The sequence below is a fragment of the Myotis daubentonii genome, chromosome 1 (assembly GCF_963259705.1).
Source record: "Myotis daubentonii chromosome 1, mMyoDau2.1, whole genome shotgun sequence".
NCBI classification, from domain to species: Eukaryota; Metazoa; Chordata; class Mammalia; order Chiroptera; family Vespertilionidae; genus Myotis; species Myotis daubentonii.
In genome coordinates this window covers 89,075,257-89,099,486 of record NC_081840.1, presented here as the reverse complement: position 1 = coordinate 89,099,486, position 24,230 = coordinate 89,075,257, and the positions used below count along the sequence as shown (strand labels likewise).

Sequence of the window (24,230 nt, the reverse complement as noted above, 5' to 3'; positions counted from 1 at the left end):
CATAGCTCTTAAGAACAGTGGGGCAACAATAACAAATCTTTACATTGTTATTCAAATTAGAGTAAAATCATAATTTTAAAGATGTACCTTAATTTACACCTCAAGTTTAAACTTAGGTGAAATATTGTATTGACCTACTGAGTCTAATTTGGCTTTCTTGAATGTGGTGATTTGGGCTTATGATTTTATTAGAATTTATGATAATCATTATAATTGGGGGGCTTTATTTTACCTAATGCTTGGCTCTACTTTGATAAATGGGCATTTAAAAAATAATTACATAGGCTATTGTTGATTGAAATGTTTATTATTCCATTGGAGTTGATTTTTTTCAGTACATGAACATAACTTTAAATTGATTTTAAACATTTTATTCACAGAAGTGTTAGAGGAAGCTCTTGTAGGAAATGACAGTGAAGGCCCACTATGTGAATTGCTTTTTTTCTTCCTGACTGCCATCTTCCAGGCGATAGCTGAAGAAGAAGAGGAAGTTGCCAAAGAGCAAATAACTGATGCTGACACCAAAGGTCAGAATTCATATTTTTGTTGATTGGTAGTGGCTTTGTAGTGATACTCATTTTTGAAGGTTATTTTAAAATTATCTTGGCTTTTACATTTATAAGACATAGTTGTTCAAGTTACCAAATTCTTGAGTCATATACTAGGAATGCAATATCAGTTGTTTTATAAAACCTTTCTTTTGATGTATCCTGTGTCTGATGACCTTGAAAATATTTTCTCCCTGATCTATCTTGCTTTTTATTCCATTAGATTTCTCCTATGATATAGTATCATTACAGATTTCATTGACTAGTTAGTATCTGTAATTCCAAGAGATTCTGCTAGTTGCACTGTTTTGCCCCACCTAAGGAAATACTTTTACTGTTGTTATTAATACCTTAAATTGAAAATACTACTGCTGATTTCATTTCAGATCTGACAGTTTTAAGATCAGAGTTAAGTAAAATTTAATTTTTTTTAATTTCGCTACTTAGTTTAAACTAAAAATCTTGATCTTTAAATTTTGTGTACCTAAATATCTGGAGTCAATGTGTGGCACATATTAATGTAGGGATAATTCTTGGATAAACCCTTTTTTATTTTTAATATTTTGTTCAGGATTTTCCTCAATCAGAGGAATTGTTAAGCCATATTAAGAGATTGATTTGGCTTCCTAAATAATACTCTCTGTGAACTTTGCCACCTATGAGATTTAGGATCAAAAGCTTTATTAAACAACACTAATGTATTGCATACAAATTCACAATAAGAAATAACTTGGGAGACATCTTGATAGCAGAATCTTAGTACAAAAAGGTAGGAAATTCCTTCATTCAAATAGTATTTCTGGCCTTAGATAATTTGAGCTAATTTTCCTTTATGCTGGTCCTTGGAGCAACAGGATAATGATGAGTATGCATACAATGTTGGCTGCTTTTGGGTTTTATAGCCTGAGTTAAAGTAAAATATATTATATAGCTTGAGTGCTAATCACCATAGATCCCTTATCAAGGCCATTTTAGCAATGTGGTCCCTGTTGTCATCACAGATAACTTAGTCAATTAAATGAGATTCTACGAAAGGGAAGATAGAAGGGTAAATCCATTTTTAAAACATCTGAAGTTTATGTAAGATGACATGCACCAATACTAAAGATGGATTATCTAAGACAGACAATGTAGCACATATTCATTCTTGTAGCCATTAGTTGCCTTAATAACCAATAATATCACAGGGTTATTGACCAAGTTCTGACCTTAATACAGGACATAAAACTGTAGTATTTAATTCAGGAATTGAAGCAGATGAAATCCCAATGACAAAAAGTGGGTGACAAGAAAATTTTGTTGGAAAATTCCCTGTGTAAAGGGAAAATATATGTGACTGTTGGTATTTGTATTGTCATTATATTTTGTTTTCATGATTTGTTTGATCTGTAATTTCTATAGCTCTACTCCTTTGTAGAGCTGTCTATACATATAAATGTAAGGTCTCTGAATAAGTATTGGCCATTAAATAAAGGTTGTAATGCTCCTTTTGAAAATATTTATTTAAATGCTAGGGAGGGTAAAAAACACACTTGGGAATTTTTCACCTTTCTCTCGCTTCCTTATTATTTTTCACCACATTTTATATAGTTATTTCAGTTTCTATAAGAGCCCTAGATTGTTCCCCCAGGTATCTTTCATTTAGTCCTCCCATTCAGTAACAAAAAAGCCTTTCCACAGTTTTCCTAAAGCAATGGAATAGTCATATGGGATTGAATATTCTCTTGCTTCCTCTTTAGCTTGTCTTAATAGTAAGGTATTTTCCTGCTATTTCCAGAAAGGGGGAAATTGGGCAGAAGAGAAAAATATGAATTTATCCTAGTAATGAGAAAACAGGTTCACTGAGATTATTTACTGAAGATTACATAGATAATAAGTGATATAAATATTATATATGCATTATTTCATGTAATCCTCCTTGTCACCCTTGATGAGGTAAATATGATTGTTTTCTGCCTTTTACATATAAAGAAACTTAGACTTAAACCCTACTTTGCCTAAAGACACATAGCTAATAAGAAAGTGATGGGATACAAACTCTGGCAATGCTATAAGGGCAAAGAAGTTGAAATGTTGAATATTTGTTTCCCTAGCATGGCCATAAATTTATCTGTATTCAAGAAGATCTAATTACTTTACCTCTGGTCTCTGTTATATCAAATCTTAGAAGTTTTTACCAGCAATTTTAAAATCTTATATTAAAAATATCTATTCCTCACTTTAATATTACATCATAAACTTGAAAGCCCTTCAGAGCATAGGAATAAGAGCATCCTCCTTATCCTATCTAACAAAGAGGGAATATGCTAATTGACCCTCACACCATCACAAAGATGGCAGTGCCCACAGCCATAAGGAGGGAATATGCTAATTGACTGCCACGCCCTCAAAGATGGCAGCCCCCACAGCCACAAGATGGCGGTGCCCAGTCCCCTCAGTTCCCCAACCGCCCAGAGGCCAGCCTGAGGCACAGACAAGCCTCAGATGTTGGCTGCCCAGCTGCCCAGGGCTGCCTGAGGCTCAGGTAACCAGGTCCGGCCAAGGCTTGCACTGCCGGCAGTGGCAGCAGCAGAGGTATGATGGGGGTGTCACCTTCCCCTGATCACCAGGTCACCTTCCGCCCCTGAGGGCTCCCGGACTCTGAGAGGGGGCAGGCCAGGCTGAGGACCCACCCCCCCCCACTCCAGTGCATGACTTTTCATGCACTGGGCCTCTAGTATAGAATAGTTTTGTATGTTGTTTGGTGTTGGAATGTTATGTACATAATTCTAGTTTTCTATGATATAAGAGTATCTTTTAGATAGCCATAACACATAAAGGTCAAGTGTAGATTCTCTTGGTATGATGTGCCCAGATGACCAGCTCTAGGCAAATCTTAGAGCAGCGGTCACCAACCGGGGGTCTGTGGACCTCTGGTGGTTCGTGAGGTCCGAAAGTTTGGTGACCGCTGTCCTAGAGTGATATTTAAAGTTTCTGGAGAGTACCATTTGGTAAATAAATTGAGTTAAGTAATATTTTACATGTTAATATAACACAATTAAAAGTAAGTTGTTATTTTATTGGTTGTCCATTTCCTAGGCCTTTAAATAGTAGGTTGCATGTGTGATTGCTGCAAAGGAAGAGAGCCAATACACTTTTACAGCTCACAACTAGGACTGTTGTTACTTTTACAGTGCCTATTAATTTTGTTTATTTGGCTTTAAGTAGAATGGAAATTGAAAACGTTTTAGGTCTAGTATTTTCCTGGTGAGGAAGAATATAAAGTCTGTTTTTGGACTAGATTCGTGGCTTGGTAAGAAGTTCTGCATATATGTAAAATTTAGTCAGGTAATTTCTCCTGAGTGGTGGTATTTATTCTTAACTGCCATGAAATTATCAATTATTGTAATCAGACAGGATATCAGAGCTGCCTTTTTCCTTTAGTAAAGGACAGCAGTTCTGTTTTCTAAGGTTTATTTTGTGAGCTTGTGAACTTTGGGAAGGAAATCATATAGTAGAAAGTTAATGAATCACAGAACCAGTTTAGCCTAGGGATTTTCCAAACTAATCCATAGAATCCTTCAGGTTGTACAGGGGTTCCTTGGTGCCACTGCAGGAGAGTTGGAAAGATGAATGTGCAGGATTGTCATCTCCATAACCCTACTTTAACAAGGGCATATTTTATCTCTTTTATAATGGAATTCCAAGAAATAATTTGAAAACTGCTGATCTAGACTTACCGCATCCAGAAAAAAGAAACCAATTAAGTGACTTTTCTAAAGACTACATAACAAGGAACTAGAGACTGACTGCAGAAGCCTAAGACTAGACTATGCATGATCTGATTCTTAGTCTGAAGCTGGGTCCACTGTACTGTGACATACATAGGCTTAAGTTTTGTAAGCTTAAAGTTTTTCATAGTTGACACTTTAATTTTTTGTCATCTCTGTATTACAATTAGAAATAATTATATATGCTCTAAATACATTTGTGCTTGTTAATTTGCTCATTAGTCCTATTTGTAAGCTAAGCACTGTTTTCAAAGCTAAAGCAATTTATTTAGAAAATACAGGAAAATCTCCCTATTGTTCTTTAGATTGGAGAGTTTTCAAAATCAAAGCAAAATTTAAATGTATAGGATAAATCAATGGTTAAGTGACAGCAGTGCTGTCTTTAAATTCTTTTAGCTCTTTTTCTTTGCTGGTTTTGTGATGATTACAACCTATACTTTGTTATGATTCAACCTTAAGATATTTAAAAAAGATTGGATATCTTCGTCAGCTGGTGTGGCAGAGTGGTTGAAAGTATCAACCTATGAACCAGAAGATCATGGTTCGATTTCCTGTCAGAGCACATGCCCAGGTTGTGGGCTCCATCTCCAGTGTGGGGCATGCAGGAAGCAGCTGATCAATGATTCTCTCTCATCATTGATGTTTATATCTCACTTTCCCTCTCCCTTCCTCTCTGAATCAGTAAAAATATATATATTTTTTAAAGATTGGATATTTTCAAGTGGATTTTGATTTTCAAAGTAGTATTTTCCAAAGTTATATTGAGCGAATGATTTGTTTTTCATTTTCAAGTATATTTTACCTTTTTTTGGAAGGTGTGTGTGCATGTTGCTGGTAACTTGGAAGTTGTCTTCTCTATGTTAAGTAAGGAAAATATTAATATGTAGTGCATGTCACAGGATTTAGAGTTTTAGGTGGAGAGTAGGCAGAATATAAATGATGCTTGTATCTAGTGTTGGTTCTTTTGAGGTTTGTGAATATTAAGCTGTTTGCTGTTTCATCATTGTGAAAGGGCATTGTTCCCAAATATTCCAGCTTTGATTTGCACTAGAATAAAGTATTTATTTCCTTAAAGATTTAACAGAGGCTTTGGATGAAGATGCAGACCCCACAAAATCTGCACTGTCTGCAGTTGCATCTTTGGCAGCTGCTTGGCCCCAGTTGCACCAGGGTATGTGTGGGCTTTTTTTTTTTTATTGGCTTTTTATTTTTAATTTTATAAAGGTACATTTTACATTGCTAAGAATTTATGGTTTACATTCTAAATGACTATTTTCATTTTTAACTATAGGCTGCAGTTTGAAAAGTTTGGATCTTGATAGCTGCACCCTTTCTGAAATCCTCAGACTGCACATCTTAGCTTCAGGTGCTGATGTAACATCAGCAAATGCAAAGTACAGATATCAAAAACGAGGAGGATTTGATGCTACAGATGATGCCTGTATGGAGCTTCGTTTAAGCAATCCCAGTTTAGTAAAGAAACTGTCAAGCACTTCAGTATATGATTTGACACCAGGTAAACTTTGCAAGTTGGAATTTGTATAACCTTTCCACTTTCTACTCTCTTATGTCTCTTACACCCAGAAAACTAGCTAATGAGATATTTTAGATGATAAGTAGTTTTAAAAGAGAAAGAGAAAATACAGTCTTTTAAAAAAAAGTGTTGGGCCATGACCGGTTTGGCTTAGTGGACAGAGCGTTGGCCTGCAGACTGAAGGGTCCCAGGTTCGATTCCGGTCAAGGGCATGTACCTTGGTTTCGGGCACATCCCCAGTAGGAGGTGTGCAGGAGGCAGCTGATCGATGTTTCTCTCTCATCGATGTTTCTAACGCTCTAGCCCTCTCCCTTCCTCTCTGTAAAAAATCAATAAAATATATAGTTAAAAAAAAAAGTGTTGGAATACCAATAGTGCCATATGTTGAAACTACTATTGTTCATATTATCTTTAATTATTTAGGATTTTCTTTTCTTTTTTATTTGGGTTTTCTATTTAAATTTTTTTGATTTGTCTACTGAATCTACTAAGTTTAAAAGGATAAGTGAGAATTAGCTTTCATTTTTATTAGTATATTAGAAGTTTAAGCTGTAACTACTAAATTCCAACACTTGATTGCTTGAATAAGTGTTTGAGGTTTGAGAAACAGTATACAAATTAGTTATTTTTCACTGCCTTTTAAAATAAAAAAAATTGTAATATACAAATATATAGAGTTTAATTTTATATGATTAAGAAAACAGGACATAGAGGACTTTAATTCCTACCATTCATATAGTTTTTATAATTTATGCTAGTGTTTCTGAGCGGTCTTTTCAGAGTAGCAATTTGCCTATTGCCATTTTAAAGAAAATTCATGTGATTATAATTTAGTTTTGATTTGAACTTTATATATGAGCCTAAAAATTAAAACTTGAAAAATAATTCTTTGTAGTTAGAAGTTTTCCCATGCCATAGCCAGTTTGGCTCAGTAGATAGAGCATCTACCCATGGACTAAAGGGTCATGGATTCAATTCTGGTCAAGGTCACATACCTCAGCTTGCAGGCTCTATCCCCAGTCCCAACTGGGGCCCCGTATGGGAGGCAATCATGTGTCTCTCTTACATCAATGTTTCTCTCTCTCTGTCTCTCCCCCTCCCTTCCACTCTCTCTAAAATAAATCAATGGAAAAATATCCTCAGGTCAGGTGAGGATTAAAAAAAATTTTTTGTCATGTCTATTTCACTAGTATATGAGGTAGTCATTAGTATTTGAAATGCCTTATATAGCACATAACTGTTAAATTTGACTCAATGTTGCTTTTTTCTGAAGGCATGCCATTTACATGTATGATCTTAAGAGACTTTCCCTTCTTCATTCTTAAACATTTTCACATTGCGCCACAAATTAAAATTTTTCAAACATAATTTTTTGTCATTGATAATACAGAAGTTATTTACCAATTTTTGACAGGAGAAAAAATGAAGATACTTCATGCTCTCTGTGGGAAACTACTGACCCTAGTTTCTACTAGGGATTTTATTGAAGATTATGTTGATATATTACGACAGGCCAAGCAGGAGTTCCGGGAGTTAAAAGCAGAACAACACCGAAAAGAACGGGAAGAAGCAGCTGCTAGGTAAGAGACAATTATTGTCAGTTGTGCCAATGAAAGCTATTTAATAGTTTTTGCATCTAGAACCATATTTTACATAGGGCTGTAATATGACATTGGCTCACACTGATGTTTTCTGGCTTTACTAAGAGGTTATAAATGGATTGCTACATTATGGTTTTGTGATAACGTTTGCATGACTAATTTGATGATTAATGGCAAGATGCTAAAAGTTAAAAACATCTGATAGACTATAATTTTATTTTACTTTCAGAATTCGTAAAAGGAAGGCAGAGAAACTTAAGGAGCAAGAACAAAAAATGAAAGAAAAACAAGAAAAACTGAAGGAAGATGAGCAAAGAAATTCAGCTGCAGATATGTCAATTGGGTATGCTTTGAATTACACTGTTTATCTTGTTATCCATAAAGAATAAAAATCAGCACCTTGAACTCTAAAAGGCTTTCAGAATTTTTAGAAAACTAGTATTCTATAGATACAATAACTGTGTTGTGAGCCTATGAAAGTTACGTAGTATAGACAGCCCTTAGTATGTGTTATGTGGTTTTTGTGTGTGAGTGTTTTATGTTTATTGTTGAGATTATTACAGATGTCCCTCTTTTTTCCCCCCATTGCCCACCTCCACCTCGTTCCCGCCCCACCCCAGGCCTTTGCCACCCTAATTGTCTGAGTCCATAGGTAATGCATATATGCATATAAGATCTTTGTTTAATCTCTTCCCACCTCCCCGCCCCCTTCCTTCGGAGAATCGTCAATCTGTTCCATTTCCGTGCCTCTGATTCTATTTTATTCACCAGTTTATTCTGTTCATTACATTTCTTATTCGTTTATTTTGATTTTTAGATTCAATTATTGATAGGTATGTATTTGTTATTTTGTTGTTCATATTTTTTTTTATCATTTTCTTCTTCCTCTTCTTAAAGAATACCCTTCAACATTTCTTGTAATACTGGTTTGATAGTGATGAACTCCTTTAGCTTTTTCTTATCTGTGAAGCTCTTTATCTGAACTTCAACTCTAAATGATAGCTTTGCTGGGTAGAGTAATCTTGGCTGTAGGTTCTTGCTATTCATCACTTTGAATATTTCTTGCCACTCCCTTCTGGCCTGCATAGTTTCTGTTGAGAAATCAGCTGACAGTTGTATGGGCATTCCCTTGTAGGTAACTAACTGCTTTTCTCTTGCTGCTTTTAAGATTCTCTCTTTGTCTTTTGCCCTTGGCATTTTAATTAGGATGTGTCTTGGAGGGGTCCACTTTGAATTCCTCTTGTTTGGGATTCTCTGTGCTTCCTGAACTTGTAAGTCTATTTCTTTCACCAGGTAGGGCAAGTTTTCTGTCATTGTTTCTTCAAATAGGTTTTCAATATCTTGCTTTCTCTCTTCCTCTGGCACCCCCATAAAGCAGATGTTGGTACGCTTGAAGTTGTCCCAGAGGCTCCTTACACTATCTTCATATTTTTGGAATCGTTTTTCCTTTTGCTCTTCTGGTTGGGTGTTTTTTGCTTCCTTATATTTCAAATCATTGATTTGATTCTCGGGATCCTCTAGTCTACTGTTGAATCCCTGTATATTATTCTTTATTTCAGTCAGTGTATGCTTAATTTCTGACTGGTCCTTTTCCATTTTTTTTTTTTTTGCATTATCATTAAGATCCTTGAAGGTCTCACTAAGTCCCTTGGAGGTTTCTAGAAGATTATTGAGTAACCTTATAACAGTGGTTTTGAACACTATATCTAGTAGTTTGCTTTCTTCCATTTCTTTCATTTATGACATGCTTCTTTGTCTCCACATTATGGCTGCTTCCCTGTGTTTGTTTCTATGTATTGGTTAGAGCTACTATGTCTCCTGAAGTTGGTGGTCTTATGTAGTAGGTGTCCTGTAGGGCCCAGTTGCTCAGCCTCCACAGTTACCTGAGCTAGGCAATCTAGGTGCACCCCTGTGTGGGCTATGAGCACAGTCTTGTTGTAGTTGAGCCTTGATTGCTATTGGTGTCACTGGGAGGAATTGACCTCCAGGCTAATTGGCTGAGAACCAGCTGCGACTACAGTGGGAGAGCTACTGTGCAGGAGACACCCCTATGGAGAAGATCTTGCTTCAGTGGGGCTTTGGTGCTCACTGAGTCTGCTGCTTGAGTATGTCGCTTGTGAATGTGAAGAGTTGTAATCTGGTATGGTCTCACACTGACCACTGGGTACAGTGGCTCTTGGTCTCCAATGAGGTGCAAAGTCAGCCACTGCCTGGGCCACCCAGCAGTAGCTACAGAGAGATCTATAGATTTCTCCTCTTTGTATCAGGTTTGGAAGTGCCCAGATGAGGCCCAGCTCTGAAGCAAGGCAGGCTGGTTCTGGTGCTGGGTCTTAGGCCTTTTATTGATAGGTTTGGGGCTTCCGACCCAGCTGCAGCTTGTTTGACAGATTTTAGCCTGAGCAAGGAAAGGCCATTCATATGCAAAAGTTACTGCACACAGCTTTGTTGGGGTTGTAAATTAGATGGGTCAGGGTCTCAGGGAATCACCAGAGCGGAGCTGACAGAAATGGCTGCCAATTAGCCCAGGGAGCATCTCCTGGGAGAAAGCTGCCCCCATGTGCCTGCCCCAATGCCAGACAGTTCAGTGAATGGGAAAAAAATATTTGCAAATCATATATTTGATAGTGGTCTAATATTAAGAATAGATAAATACTTATACAACTCAACAATAAAAAGACAACCTAATTAAAAAATTGGCAAAGGATTTGAATAGGCATTTCTCCAAAGAAAATACATAAGAAGCCCATGAAAAGATACTCAACATCATTAGTCATTAGGGAAATGTTTATCAAAATCACAATGAGATATACTTGACACTGACTAAGATGGCTATAATCCAAATGAGAGACAATAACAAGTGTTGGTGAGAAAGTGGAAAAAATTGGAACTCTTGCCCTGGCCAGCATGGGTCAGTGTTTAGTGTTGGCCTGCACATCAAAGGAAGGGTCTTGGGTTCAATTCCTGGTCAAGAGCACGTACCTGGCTTGCATGTTGATCCCCACCCCAGTCAGTGTATGTTTGGGAGGCAGCCAATCAATGTGTCTCTCTCACATCAATGTTTCTCTCTCACCCTCCCTTCCTCCCATTTAGAGAGAAAGAGGAAGGGGGGAGGAAGAGAGAGACACGTTGATTGGTTGCCTCTGGCACAGGGTATGTGCCCTGACTGGAAATTGAACCAGCAACCTCTCAGTGCATGGGACGATGCTCAACCAACTGAGCCACACTGGCCAGGGCCATAGCAACATAATTATTAATAGCCAAAAAATGGTTACAACCCAAATGTCTATCAATTGATGACAAATGATACATAAACAAAATGATATGTCCTTTCTGTGGTATATCCATACAGCAGAATGTTACCTATATATATATATAAAAGGCTAATATGCAAAGTGTCCCCTCGGGAGTTCACCGGAGAATGGGAGTTCAGTCACTCCTATGACATGCGCTGACCACCAGGGGGTGGCACAGAACATGGCGGGCGACCAGCAGCGGCAGGGCACTAAGGGAGGGAGGGAAGGAGGAGGTGGGGGGAACTGTGCAGTGGCAGTGCGGGTGACTAGGGAAGGAGGAGGCAGGGGCACCTGATCGGCCCTGATCGTTGGCCAGGCCTAGGGACCCTACCCGTGCATGAATTTCATGCACCAGGCCTCTAGGTCAGCAATAAAAAGGAATAGAACTCTGTTATATGCTACAATATTAATGAAATTTGGAAATGTTATGCAGGTGAAAGAAGCTAATCCTAAAAGGCCATATAGTGTATGATTGTATTTATGTGAAAAGTCCAGAAGAGACAAATTCATAGCAGAAAGTTGATGAGTGGTTACCAGGGGCAGTGGGGAAGAGAAAATGGAAAGTGATTACTATAGGGTTTGTCTTTGGGGATGATGAAAATGTTTTGGAATTAAATCAGGGTAGTGACTGTACAACCATGTGAATATATTAAAACCAGTGAATCCTGCACTTTAAAAAGGTGATTTTTATGTATGTGAATTATATCTTAATGTTTTCACATTTTATAAACTTTTTCCAGTTATATTGAAATATAATTGACATGTAGCATTGTATTAGTTTAATGTGTACAACAAAATGATTAAATGTATGCATATATTGTGACATGATTACCACAGTAAGTTTAGTTAATATTAACCACCTCACATAGTTACGAATTTTTTTCCTTGTGATATCTCAGGTGTTGGTTTTTTTTTTAAAGAATATAAACATGTATCTGTCCAATTTTCCCAACACCATTTATTGAAGAGACTATCTTGACTCCATTGTATGCTCTTGCCTCCTTTGTCAAATATTAATTGAGCATAATGGCTTGGGTTGTTGATTTCTGGGTTCTCTGTTCTGTTCCATTGATCTTTATGCCTGTTCTTGTGCCAGTATCAGGTTGTTTTGATTATGGTGACTTTTGTAGTATAACATGGTATCTGGTATTGTGATTCCTCCAACTTTGTTCTTCTTTCTCAAGATTGCTGCAGCTATTGAGGTTCTTTTTTTATTCCATATAAATTTTTGGAGTATTTGTTCTAGATCTGTGAAATATGCTGTCGGTACTTTAATAGGGATTGCATTCAGTTTGTAGATTGCCTTGGGTAGTATGGACATTTTAATGATGTTGATTCTACCAATCCATGAACACAGTATATTCTTCCACTTGTTTATATCTTTCATCTCTTTTTTCCAACGTCCTGTAGTTTTCCGAGTGCAGGTCTTTTGCCTCCTTGGTTAAGTTTATTCATAAGTATTTTAATTTTTTGTTGTTGCAATGGCAAATGGGATTGCTTGTTTAGTTTATCTTTCTGATAATTTATTATTGGTGTATAAAAAAGGCCATCGATTTTTGGGTGTTGTTTTGTATCCTGCTACATTGCTAAATTCATATATTAAATCTAGTAGTTTTTCATGGAGTCTGTAGGGTTTTCTATGTACAATATCATGTCATCTGCGATTAATGACAGTTTTACTTGTAACCTCCTTTCCAATGTAGATGCTTTTTATTTCTTCTTGTCTGATCGCTGTGGCTAGGACTTCAGTGCTATGTTGAATAAGAGTGATGAAAGCAGACATCCCTGCTTGTTCTTGTTCTTAGGGGAAATGGTTTTAGTTTTTGCCCATTGAGTATAATGTTCACTGTAGGTTTGTCATATATGGCCTTTATCATGTTGAGATATGCTCCCTCTATTCCCACTTTGTTGAGAGTTTTTATCAAAAATGGGTGTTGGATTTTGTTGAATGCTTTTTCCCTGTCTATTGATATGATCATGGGTTTTTGTCTTTCAAGAAAATAAACATGTTATAAGACCCCACAACTTCATTTTTTATACTCATTTAGCCTCACTCATACATTATCTCTCTCGCTTCTGAATACATTTGAGTTTACAAGCCTCGTTTTGCATATAGAACATAAATGGAATTTATTTCAAAGTTCATACAATTTTAGTTTTAATTTGAACAATAGAATGGATTAGATAAAGCATCCGTATAGTGTTCATTCTGCCTACTTATATCTGAAATTTGTCTGCCTTCCTCCTCCACTATTTGTCTATCTACTTTCTACTCTGAGCCACCATCACCTCCCAGCCAACTTCCTAGACTATTATAGTGGCCACTTTACTGGTCTCCCCTCATCTATTCTGCCAGATAATTTTCCACGTAGCAACCAAAGTGCTTTCTAGTCATATCATTTCCCTTTACTAAACTCTTCTACCTTTTAACCATTGCTTTTTCCTCTCTCGTTTTTTACCATTGATTTTTGAATAATGCCTACAAGATCTAGTATGATCTAATCCTGCCTTTTTCTTACCCATATCTTGGATTACTTCTTTTTGTTTTACGTTCTTAAAATTATATGCTCTTTCCTGTCCCTTCAGCCTTTGCACATACTATCACCTCTACTAGAAATGGACATTTTTTTCCTGCCACCTCACTCCTCCTCAGTCTCTGTAGTCTTTCCGGGTTTTTTTTGTTTTGTTTGTTTGTTTGTTTGTTTGTTTGTTTGTTTTAGTCTCTCCGTTTAAATGTCACTTCTTCAAGCAAGTCTTTCTTGATCCCTGAGACTAGGTTTGGTTCTCCTTTAAATGCTTCCACAGCACCTTGAACCTCTCCTTTTTTAGTACTTATTACATATTTTAACAATGGTTTATGTTTTCTCTACAAGTCTATAAACTCTGTCATCTTGTCTACTACTTCATAAGCACACTTTGTAGGCAGGCAATAAGTATTTTGTGAATGGAATTACATAATCACTAATGAATATAAACTTTGTTTTTATCCTGAAGGGAGGAAGAAAGAGAAGATTTTGATACTAGCACTGACAGCAAAGAAATAGAGCAAAAGGAACTAGATCAAGATACAGTCACCGAAGATGAAGATGACCCAGGATCACATAAAAGAAGCAGAAGGGGTAATACAGAAATTTCTTATGGACATGCTTACTTGTTTTTAATTGATAAGGCACTTTATTAAGTCAGCTATTCTGACATATGTATTAGATTACTTCCATTTGTCATTCCAAGGTGTGTTTGTTTTTTAAGTGCCCAACTCATAGCTGTAACCATTTTGTTATAAAAGTGGTTATGAAGTTACATTAGTATACTTATGATTAGATCTTTATTTATATGTCATTTATTCTTTAGGGGAAAAAGACAATATACCTATCTCTTTAATAGGTCAGTTTCTCTTAACTTCTACTTTTGGTTAGTCAATGAGTTTTGTTGAGTTATGTATGTACCCATTCAACATTCATTGAATGCCTCTTAGGTACTAGAGATACAGAGATCAATAATGCTTGTAATTGGTGTCATATTTCTGAGAATGGGAATCTCTGCTGCCTTAACATAATTTCATAAATTCCTGGATCAAAGGAAATACATTTTTTGAAAGTTATTGATAGAAATTACTTCTGAGGGTCTTTAATCATCTTCATTTCACAACTTAATCCTTAAGTTTATTCTGTGCCTATAATTCGAATGCTATTTTTTTCTACATTATTTTCTAAATGGTTATTATTACAGAAAATTTACTGTATTGTGGAGGTTATGTTTTCTGATTGCAGTCCAATTGATTTAGAAATTCAAAACAAAAACCTCATATGATGAGCGTTTTAAAACTTATTTCCAAGCAATGTATCAAAGGAGAAACCATAATGGAAACTAGAAAATATTTTAAACTAATCAATACTGCATGTTAACATTTGTTTGATGTAGTCCCTCTACTTTGAGGAACATTTATAGCTTTAATGCATATTAGGAATCAAAAAAAGGCAAATTGAGGTAGGCATTCATATTTAAGAAGTTAGAAGTAGAAAATAGGATAATACCCCCAAATACAAGGAAACAACAGATATGAGTAGAAATTAATAGAAAATAAGACTACAGTAGAAAAGAACAACAAAGCCAAAAGTTTGTTCTTTGAAAAAGACACAAACTAGACAAACCTTTTTTTATATATTTTAATTTATTTCAGAGAGGAAGGGAGAGGGAGAGAGAGATAGAAACATCAGTGATGAGAGAGAATCATTGAGGGGCTGCCTCCCGCACGCCCCACATTGGGGATTAAGCCCACAACCTAGGCATGTGCCCTAACTGGGAATCAAACCAGTGACCTCCTGGTTCATAGGTGTGATGCTCAACCACTGAGCCACGCCAGCGGGGCTAGACAAACCTTTTTTGAAATTGATTTTCTATATCCAATTTTATGGCAATAAATTGAATAATGTAAATTGTAAAAATGGATTAATGGATTATGTGAATGGTTCTAAACCATTAAAGATTTAGAATAAGTATTAAAAGTCTTCCAACAAAGAAAACATCAGTCCTGGACAATTTTATAGGGGAATTCTGCCAGTTTTAAAGCAAATGATTTCAACTTTATACAAACTCATTCAAGGGGGGAAAAAGTAGAAAAAAAACACACTCCCCAACCATTTAAGTAATTTGACAGTGACTGGAATAGAAGATAAGTTCAGTTCTTCAATACATTGTTAATGCCAGGCAGGTTACCAGGAATTCAGGCTCTTTCTATCTTGTTGGTGCTTCTATCCTCATGTTCAAAAAGCATTTATCATCTTGTCTCCATTTTGGCTAGTTGGAAGAGAGAAAGAAGAAAGAGAAGCACGACTCTGAAGTTACATGTAATGCTTCTGTTCCCCATTTATTTCACCAGAAGTTTCTCATGTAGTCATGCCTACTGGAGAAAGGGGGTCTGGGAAATGTTGTCCTTCTTTTGGCTTGCTGGGTACCCAACTAAAAGTTAAGGGTTCCCTTATTTGAAAACAGTGGTTAGTAAATTACAGCCCATCGGCCAGATCTGCCCTGCCCTCTCTATTTAAAAAAAGGACATTTTTTAAATGTGAAATTTATATGAAATTCAGATTTCAGTGATCATAAATAAAGTTTTATTGAACACAGCCATGCTCATTCATTTACATTAATGACTGTGGTTGCTTTCATGCTGCAATGGCAGAGTTGAGTAGCTTGTGATAGAAACAGTATGACCCATAAAGTTTAAAATATTTACTAGCTCGCCCTTTTTAAAAGTAGTTTGCTTACTCCTGCCTTAGAGGAAGGACTGAATATATCGCAGGATAACAGATTCTGCCAGACTTTCCGGTTACAGATATCACAGATATTTGTGTGTCTTTTTATATTTAACTGTACCAATTTCTTACTAACATAGTGTATTAGTCTATTAGTGCTGTCATAACAAAATACCACAGACCAGGTGGCTTAAACAACAGGAATTTATTTTCTCACAGTCCTGGAGGCTGGATGTACAAGATCAAAGTGCAAGTAGGGTTGATTTCTGGTGAGGCTTCTCTCCCCAGCTTATCGGATAGCACTTTCTTACTGTGTCCTCACACAACCTTTCCTCCATACTCACAGTGAAGAGCAAGAATGCTCTGGTCTCTCTTCCTCTTCCTATAAGGCTCCGACCCTTAGGATCTCATTTCATCTTAATTACTTCCTTAAAGGATCTGTCTCCAGAAGCAGTAGCATAGGGATTTAGGATTGCAACCTATGGATTTTGGGGCACATATTTCAGTCCATAGCATATAGTAATTTGGGGTAGCCTTAGATCTTATTTTTCTAATGAAAAGTTTAAAATATGATGGTGATCAAATGTTACTTCAACTCTAGGGAAAAGGGGACAAAATGGATTTAAAGAATTTACAAGACAAGAAGAGATCAGCTGTTTAACAAGAGAGCCTCTTACTGCTGATGAGGAAGAAGCTTTAAAACAGGAACACCAACGAAAAGAGAAAGAGCTCTTAGAAAAAATCCAAAGTGCCATAGCATGCACTAATATCTTTCCCTTGGGACGTGACCGAATGTATAGGCGATATTGGATTTTTCCTTCTATTCCTGGATTGTTTATTGAAGAGGATTATTCTGGTCTCACTGAAGACATGCTGTTGCCTAGACCATCATTTCAGAATAATGTACAGTTTCAAAATGCTCAGGTATCCACTAAAACTGGAGAGTCTTTGATGTCTGAATCTACCTCCAACATTGACCAAGATGCATGTGATGATTCTGTGCAACTGCCAAAACCAGTGCATAAGCCAAATCGGTGGTGCTTTTACAGTTCTTGTGAACAGCTAGAACAGCTTATTGAAGCTCTGAATTCTAGAGGACATAGAGAAAGTGCCTTAAAAGAAACTTTGTTACAAGAGAAAAGCAGAATATGTGCACAGCTAGCCCGTTTTTCTGAAGAGAAATTCCATTTTTCAGGTAAATTTTCAGTAAAAACTATTGCCTTTATTTTTCTTTCCCCATAAAACTCTGGTTCAGGATTAAACATTTTTCAAATTATTAGAGCTATATTAAAACACCTTATATTTCATTTGGACCATGCTATGTTTGAGTGTTTGCAAGTTAGGGAAACAAGGTTCTCAATATTCCACTGGGTTTCACTTGTAAAAGCAGTAAAACATTTTTAGATGTAAGTTTTTGTTTTTGTTTTGTTTTTTTAATCCTCACCCAAAGATATGTTTTTATTGATTTGAGAGTCAGAGAGAGAGAGACAGAGACAGAGACATTGATGTGAGAGTAAAACATTGATCGGCCGCCTCCTGTATGTGCCCCAACTGGGGATCGACCCTGAAACCTAGGTATGTGCCCTGACTGAGAATCAAACCTGCAATATGCTCCAGTCAACTGAGCCACCTGGCCAGGGCTAGGTATAATTTTTTATATTTCTAAATGAGATTCTCTAGGTAGTGTACTCTTAAATTTGGGGGCATATTACCATCACTACTTTATTTTTATTTTTTTAATCCTCACCCGAGAATATTTTTTCCATTGATTTTCAGAGTGGAAGGGAGTAGAAGTGGGGGAGGGAGAGAGAGAGAAACATAGACATGAGAGACACATTGATTGGTTGCCTCCTGCATACACCAAGACCAGGGATGGGGAGTAAACCCATAACCGAAATATGTGCCCTTGACTGGGAATCGAACCCTTGACTCTTTGGTCCACAGGCCAACACTCTAACCACTGAGCAAAACCATCCAGAGTGACCATCACTACTTTAGTTCTCTTCAGGATTAAAAACTGTAACTCACGATTCTTTTTTTAACAGCTTTATTAAATTTAATTCATACACCATACAATTCACTCATTAAAAATATTCAGTTCAGTGGTTGTATAGTATATTCACCAATATGCGCAACCATCATCACATGGTTAATTTTAGAACATTTCATCACCTTATAAAGAAACACCATACACTTTAGCTCCTACCCCCACCTAATAGACCTAAGCAACTACAAATTTATTTTCTGTCTCTATAAATATCCCTGTTTGAACATTTTATATGAATGGCATTATGTCACATATGGTCTTTTGTGGCTTACTTCTTTCACTTAGCATAATGTTTTCAAGATTCATCTAAGTAGTAGCATGTATCAGTATCTTATTCCTTTTTATGGCCAAATAATGTTCCATTGTATACCACTTTTTTTTTTAATCCATATGTTAGTTGATGGACATTTCTATTTCCATCTTTTGGCTATTTTAAATAATGCTACTATAAACATTTGCATACAACTTTTTGTGTTGACATATATTTTCATTTCTCTTGGGTATATATCTAAGAGTGAAGTTACTGGGCCATATGGTAATTCTGTTTAATCATTTGAGGAAGTACCAGACTGTTTCCCAAAGTGGCTACACCGTTTTATATTTCTGCCAACAGAGTGTGGTGGTTAACATTTCTCCACATCTTTGCCAATACTTGTTATTAACTGACTTTTTTATTCTAGCCATTCTAGAGGTGTGAAGTGATACTTCATTTCATTTTCGACATTCATTTCCTGAATGAGTAATGATGTAGAACATTATATCATGGTCTTATTGGCCATTTATATATCTTCCTTAAAGAAAATTCTATTCAGATCATTTTACCATTTTTAATTGGATTGCCTTTTTATTATTAGTTTTTTATGTATATCCTATATTCAAGTCCCTTTTCAGGTATACAATGTGCAAACATTTTCTCCCCCTCTCGTTTTTTTTATTGCACTTGAGGATTTACTAAGGGTTTTGATATCCATTATCTCATGATCATAACAGTTACATGGGGTGATTATATTTTTAAATAAGGAAATCATAATAAAGTATTGGATAACTATTTCAGACAAACCTCAAATTGATAGCAAACCTACATGTACTCGGGGAAGAGCTTCCAATGCATATGATCCATCTCAGATGTCTGCAGAGAGGCAGCTTGAATTGAGGCTGAGAGATTTTCTTTTGGATATTGAAGACAGAATCTACCAAGGAACATTAGGAGCAATAAAGGTTTGTACCTATTCCCATTTTTAGTTTATCAAATTACCAGAATTTTGGTCATACTTGTTTATTTCTTTGCTATAGGCAACCCATGTGTGTTTTGAATACCAGAGTGATATATTTTTTATAAAAACAGCCTATTATTCCCCTGTATCAAAATGTTTATATGTGGATATAAATCTTTCTTAATTATGCTATATGACTATCAGCTTTATTAAACCGAACTTAGTGACTGACCATAACTGACCTTTTTAACATTAATTTTTAGTATTTTTTAAATATCTGTTATATGGTATATTCATCCAAGATGTTGAAATGTGTAAGGATATTTTCTTCTTCCTTGACCAGCTCCTGCCTGCTCTGCTGAGTCTGGTTTGTTTATTGGTTTCTTTGTTACCTTTTTAAAATCTGTAAGTAATTCATGTTTGATATGTGTGTTCTATTCATTGCTTTGCTATCATCTGTCACTTTTTTGCTACTATCAGGTGACCAATCTTAGAATTGTTTATGATTTTTCTATATAGAAAGTGAGGTACTAAAGCTTCCATCTGTGAATGATATGAATTTCGTTTTGACCACTTAGTAATCTTATTTTTATTATCCCTTTTTGATTCACAATATGTTCTAGAACATTCATGAGTTTTTCATATGTACATTAAAACTCATACTCCTTAGGAACAACATATGCCAGTTTTCAGGATTAGTAATTTGAGTTTTGTTACAGGTTACAGATCGACACATCTGGAGATCAGCATTAGAAAATGGACGATATGAGCTGTTAATTGAAGAAAACAAGGAAAATGGGATAATTAAAACTGTGAATGAAAATGTTGAAGACGTGGAAATTGATGAGCAAGCAAAGGTCATAGTAAAAGACAGGTACAAAAAGAATTTTTTAAAGTAACCATCACTTTTCCTTGCCACTCATGTTTTTTCTAATGTAAATGTTTCTTTTTCTTCAAAAAAATTGTTTTAAAACCTTATTATGAGGACTTTAATACAACCACTGAAATGATTTTGCTTAAACCACAGGCACTTGTTATTCTACTTTGTACTGATGCAACCAAAAGACAACCTTAGCTCAGCCAGAGTGGCTCAGTGGTTGAGTGTCAACCTATGAACCAGGTTCAATTCCTGGTCAGGGCACATACCTGGGTTGCCGAGTTCGATCCCCAGAAGGGGGCGTGTAGGAGGCAGCCAATCAATGATTCTCTCTCATCATTGATTTTTCTCTCTCTCCCTCTTCCTTCCTCTCTAAAATCAATACAAATATATATTTTTAAATAAGTAGATAAAATAAAAGGTCCCTGGAAATTCCCACATTAAAGTTTATTTTTTTAAAAAGATAATTTATCCAAGTTTTTAAAAGTCTAAAAATGTTTTTATTAATTTCAGAAAGTAATTCTACACTTCTATTTCTTTTTCTGTAGGAAAATATAGTAAATTGTGGTAGACTTAAATATCATTTGAACTAATAATCAGAACCTGTACCTCTATATCAATAGATAGATACTTTTACTTTTTTGGAGTTGTTTTCTATAGTATCTTCCTTTAAGGCAGTGGTTCTCAACCTTCTGGCCCTTTAAATAAAGTTCCTCATGTTGTGACCCAACCATAAAATTATTTTCGTTGCTACTTCATAAAGAAGGTAAAAAATGCAATGATATATTCCTTTTTTTTTTTTTATTGCTTAAAGTATTGATATATTCCTAGTTGAGGCTGAAGATATATAACTTGGTGTGCATTGTTAAATAGGTCCTTATGTTTCTTTTCTTTTTTTAATTAAATCTTTATTGTTCAGATTATTACAGTTGTTCCTCTTTTCCCCCCCCCCATAACTCCCCTCCACCCAGTTCCCACCCCACCATCTGCCCTTACAGACCCCCCCCCACTATCCTCATCCATAGGTGTACGATTTTTGTTCAGTCTCTTCCCACACCCCCCCGCACCCCATCCCCCTCCCTCGAGAATAGACAGTCCACTCCCTTTCTATGCCCCTGATTCTATTATAATCACCAGTTTATTCTGTTCATCAGATTATTTATTCACTTGATTTTTAGATTCACTTGTTGATAGATGTGTATTTGTTGTTCATAATTTGTATCTTTACATTTTTCTTCTTCTTCCTCTTCTTAAAGGATACCTTTCAGCATTTCATATAATACTGGTTTGGTGATGAACTCCTTTAGCTTTTTCTTATCTGTGAAGCTCTTTATCTGACCTTCAATTCTGAATGATAGCCTTGCTGGATAAAGTAATCTAGGTTGTAGGTTCTTGGCATTCATCACTTTGAATATTTCTTGCCACTCCCTTCTGGCCTGCAAAGTTTCTGTTGAGAAATCAGCTGACAGTCGTATGGGTGCTCCCTTGTAGGTAACTGACTTTCTTTCTCTTGCTGCTTTTAAGATTCTCTCTTTGTCTTTTGCTCTTGGCATTTTAATTATGATGTGTCTTGGTGTGGTCCTCTTTGGATTCCTTTTGTTTGGGGTTCTCTGCGCTTCCTGGACTTGTAAGTCTATTTCTTTCACCAGGTAGGGGAAGTTTTCTGTCATTATTTCTTCAAAGAGGTTTTCAATATCTTGCTCTCTCTCTTCTTCTGGCACCCCCATAATTCGGATGCTGGTATGCTTGAAGCTGTCCCAGAGGCTCCTTACACTATCTTCGTATTTTTGGATTCTTTTTTCATTTTGCTTTTTCAGTTGGGTGTTTTTTGCTTCTTCGTATTTCAAATCTTTGACTTGATTCTTGCGATCCTCTAGTCTGCTGTTGGAACTCTGCATAATATCCTTTATTTCAGTCAGTGTATGCTTAATTTCTAGTTGGTCCTTTTTCATAACCTCGAGGGTCTCACTAGATTTCTTGAGGGTCTCACTACATTTATCGGTGGTCTCACCAGTCTTTTTGAGGGTCTTACTAAATTTATTGGCGGTTTCTAGAAAGTTCTTGAAAAGTGTGGTTTTGAACTCTATATCCAGTCATTTGCTTTCCTCCATTTCTGTCATTTGTGACCTGTTTCTTTGTCTCCTCATTTTTTTATGCTTCCCTCTGTTGATAGAGTAGCTTTCTGTGCTAGGTGTACTATAGGGCCCAGTGGCTCAGCCTCCCCAATTATCTGAGGTGGACACTCTTGGTGCACCCCTTTGTGGGCTTTGTGCCAGTCTTGTTGTAGTTAAGCCTTGATTGCTATTGGTATCACTGGGAGGAATTGACTCCAGGCCAATTGGTTGTGAGAATAAGCTGTGTCTATGGTGGGAGAACCTCTGTGCTGAAGACACCCTTATGAGGCAAGACTTGCTTCAGTGGGGCTTTGGTGCTCACTGAGTCTGCCCCCTGAGTGTGTCCCTTATGGATCTGAGGAGTTGTAATTGGATGGTCCCACTCTGACCACTGGGTACACTGGCTCTTGGATCTAAGGAGGTACTAAATTAGCCTCTGCCTGAGGCTACCCAGCAGGAGCTACGAGGAGATCTGCAGATTCCCCTTCCTTGTTTGGGGTTTGGAGGTACCCAGATGAGGCCCAGCTGTGAAGCAATGCAAGCTGCTGTGGGGCCTTGGGCCTTCTCTTGGAAGTTCTGGGTCTGTCTGGCCCAGCTGCAGTTGATTAGGTAATTTTCAGATTGCAAAGGGCCAGGGCATTCATATGCAAAAGCCTCTGCTGCAGCTTGGGTGGGGCGGTGTCTCAGGGAATCAACAGGGCAAAGCAAGCAGCTATGGCTGATCTTCAGCCCTGCCCTAAGGGGCCCCGCATCTCAGTGTCCCAGTAATCCCTGCAAGCACCTTTGAGAGAAAGCTGCCCTCGAGTTCCAAGTTCTGCCCGCTGCCGGACAATCCAGTTTCTCCCCGTATGAGTCTAGGTCCCCAGAGACTCACCCGGAACTGGAGTTCAGAGCAGTCGTAGGCTTGTGACTCCCTCCCGATTCAAAAAGACAGCCGCGTCCTCAGTTGCCAGCCCTTTCCACGTGTGCCTCCGTACCTCTGCACTTCCACACCTCCTCTGAGTCTCAGTGTGCTTTTCTCTTTCCTTCTAGTTGTAGAATTTCCCCTCAGGCAGCCTTCCTGTGGTTCTGGATGATGTCCATTTTGTCTTTTAGTTGTATTTTTGAATTTGTTGTGGGAGGCAGCAATTTCCAGTGTTTACCTATGCCGCCATCTTGGTTTTGGTCCCTGCTTTAAGGAGTTTATTGTGTAGAAGGAAATAGTAGAAAGGCATTAAGCTAGTAATTCTGGAACAGGGTGAAGTAAATACCCAGTGCAAATATAGTTCATAGGCGGGCTCTTTGTCTTGATAAAACATGGAAAGCAGCAAAGAAAATGCTAGAAGAAGTAAATCCAAACTTCAGACTTAAATATGGGGAAGATGTGATTCTAGGAGGGAAGACAGTAAACCAAAGACTTCGCGTGTATGGGTTTGTCCTTTTAAATGACCATTTTAGCCCTGACCAGTTTGGCTTAGTGGATAGAGCGTTGGCCTGTGGACTCAAGGGTCCCAGGTTCAATTCGGTTCAAGGGCATGTACCTTGGTTGCAGGCACATCCCCATTAGGGGGTGTGCAGGAGGCAGCTGATTGATGTTTCTCTCCCATTGATGTTTCTAACTCTGTCTCCCTCTCCCTTCCTTTCTGTAAAAAATCAATAAAAATATATTTTTAAAAATTTTTTTAAAAAATGACCATTTTAGCTGCAGTGTGGAGATTTATTGCAAAGGGAGTAAGATTGGAGGCTAATCTTAAGTAGTTAGGAGACAGCTATATAGTCCTACCCAGTAAAAGACGAAGCAAGAGAAATAGAGATAAGCTGCCTGAGATACTTATACTTTAAGGGTCAACACAATGTCACCTCTCTAAAGCCTTTTCCCTTTGCCTTGTCTCATCACCTCCCCTCCTCCAAATATTTGCCCTCTAACCCCTTCAATAACGATATATCTTTTAGCTCTTGATTCATGTATATATCTCCCTTTCCTACTATTTTATTAGAGCT

General features: G+C 37.0%; 1 protein-coding gene across 8 annotated transcripts in view; it reads left to right on the top strand.

The window, feature by feature from the left end:
• Positions 1–24,230, top strand: part of BAZ1A (bromodomain adjacent to zinc finger domain 1A) — a 98,805-nt gene that overhangs the window by 54,021 nt on the left and 20,554 nt on the right. For 6 of the 8 annotated variants that reach the window (XM_059710375.1, XM_059710334.1, XM_059710344.1 and 3 more), the window contains 9 exons: positions 381–527; positions 5,394–5,489; positions 5,610–5,834; positions 7,243–7,432; positions 7,683–7,796; positions 13,741–13,865; positions 16,600–17,193; positions 19,100–19,263; positions 19,979–20,133. In XM_059710375.1, the coding sequence (XP_059566358.1) occupies positions 381–527; positions 5,394–5,489; positions 5,610–5,834; positions 7,243–7,432; positions 7,683–7,796; positions 13,741–13,865; positions 16,600–17,193; positions 19,100–19,263; positions 19,979–20,133 (1,810 nt within the window). The remainder of the gene's footprint in view (positions 1–380; positions 528–5,393; positions 5,490–5,609; positions 5,835–7,242; positions 7,433–7,682; positions 7,797–13,740; positions 13,866–16,599; positions 17,194–19,099; positions 19,264–19,978; positions 20,134–24,230) is intronic. The other 2 variants (XM_059710355.1, XM_059710393.1) reach the window with 2 other exon arrangements.